Raw genomic sequence first — 1,891 nt, forward strand, 5'->3', positions numbered from 1 at the left:
AAAAAAAAAAAAACAAAATTAACACCTCAATTTTTCTTTGGGGAACTAATGTTCTCCTATTCTTAGTCACATATTTCAAAGAGGGTTGACCCTACTCTGAATTTCAAAATGAGCATAAAACTAACCCAAGTCGATCTGTTAAGATTCAATCCTGGTACTTTTCTGTTTTAACTTGGGGGCATGAGATCTTTTTACAAAATGAAGTATGAAATTGCTGAGCTAAACAGAAAATAAACTCATAGCCATCTTTTCTGACAAATTAAATTCATCAGCCAAGCAGTGGCTCATACCTATAATCCCAGCACCCTGGAGGCCAAGGCAGGAAGATTGCTTCAGGTCAGGAGTTCGAGACCAGCCTGATCAAGAGCAAGACCCCATCACTACCAAAAATAGAAAAATTAGCCGTGCCTCAAAACATTAGTAAATAAGCAATGAATACATCGAGTATTAACGATAGTTACCCTTAAATAAAGGAAATATGAATGGTATTTTTCTCCTTCCACTAGTGTTACACATTCTTTCAATTTTGCAGGCTTTTCCTTTAGAAGACTTTTAGCATATAATACAATCTTAAATTAAGTGAAATAAAATCTAGCAGCATTAATATGAAATAAAAACCCACTATTCCTGGGCGGCACCTGTGGCTCAAAGGAGTAGGGCACCGGCCCCATAGGCTAGAGGTGGCAGTTCAAACCCAGCCCTGACCAAAACTGCAAAAAACAAAAAACAAAAACAAAAATAAAAAAAACCCACTATTCCCCTTTCTGTAATTTAATCCATCTTATCACAAAGAAAGCACTCATCACTGAGAATATCATCCTCAAAGCCCTGACTGCATGTATCAAATAGTATATACACTTGTTTATAGAAAAAAAAAAATCAGGAGGCAGACTTGCCCAGAAATTGTAGCAATCAAAGCACAAGGTAATTAGGACAAAATAGAGGCCATCAATTGGCAGCCACCTAATTTCTTTAATTTAAGAACATTTGTTATGAGTTTTTCCATATAACATCATAGCAAACATTTCTTAAATACGCAATTGTAGGCCAGGCGTTCTGGCAGAACAATTACAATCTACTGGTTAATTGTGGTCAATCCTTAAACAAGCTAGCTGCCACCATCAAAACATTCTCAATCCACATAATGAGAAATTCCCAATGGAAAGGATAAGGCGGCAGGCAGTATCATGCCCTTCCAGATCTGTAGCTTGCTCTCTCAATCCTATCCTCAGTTACTCAATGATCAGACTACAAGGTTATCATCAGAAAATGACTGACACTTCCTGAGCTACAGAGTCATTCAAAGAAGAATACTCTTAAGCAGGAAGATGGCTTGAGTCCAAGGGCTCAAGGCTGTATTTCCTTATGACTGCATCTGTGAATAGCCACTATATTGTAGCCTGAGCAACATAGGGAGATCTTATCACTACTGGGGAAAAAAAAAAAAGACAAAGAAGAGTACTCTTGCTAAAGTTGGGCTCAGCCCAGCCTACCTGTCCAAAGTGAGCAGGGTAGCCCAGCATGTGCATATATAGTAATTTTGCCACATTGCGACATCGGTATGTGTTGTCTTCTTCTCTAAAAGATGACCGGATTGCAGCACATTCTTTCTGGATCATTTCTCGTTCTTCAGCTTGGGTTCGGGCTGTCCGGATGGTCCGGATCAGCTCCCGCAATCTGATGGGGGCTGGCATCCTCTAGATATGGAAAGACATTAAATAGAGAGGTTCATATTTTTTACTACCAAACCCATTCATATATGTACACCTTCTCATTTAAACTGAGTGATATTGAAGAATTCATGACTTGCGGCTCAGCGCCTATAGCTCAACCGGCTAAGGCGCCAGCCACGTACACCTAAGGTGGCGGGTTCGAATCCCCAGCCCGGACC

At 39.9% G+C, this 1,891-nt stretch overlaps 1 protein-coding gene across 2 annotated transcripts in view; it reads right to left on the reverse strand.

Moving 5' to 3' along the window:
- The window catches only part of AP1G1 (adaptor related protein complex 1 gamma 1 subunit), a 101,047-nt gene that overhangs the window by 66,843 nt on the left and 32,313 nt on the right, over nt 1-1,891 (reverse strand). For both annotated transcript variants that reach the window (XM_003791384.3, XM_023514109.1), the window contains exon 2: nt 1,494-1,697. In XM_003791384.3, the coding sequence (XP_003791432.1) occupies nt 1,494-1,694 (201 nt within the window). In that variant the 5' untranslated portion in view covers nt 1,695-1,697. The remainder of the gene's footprint in view (nt 1-1,493; nt 1,698-1,891) is intronic.

This window comes from Otolemur garnettii, unplaced genomic scaffold, assembly GCF_000181295.1.
Source record: "Otolemur garnettii isolate 467f Iridium unplaced genomic scaffold, OtoGar3 scaffold00047, whole genome shotgun sequence".
Lineage (NCBI taxonomy): Eukaryota > Metazoa > Chordata > Mammalia > Primates > Galagidae > Otolemur > Otolemur garnettii.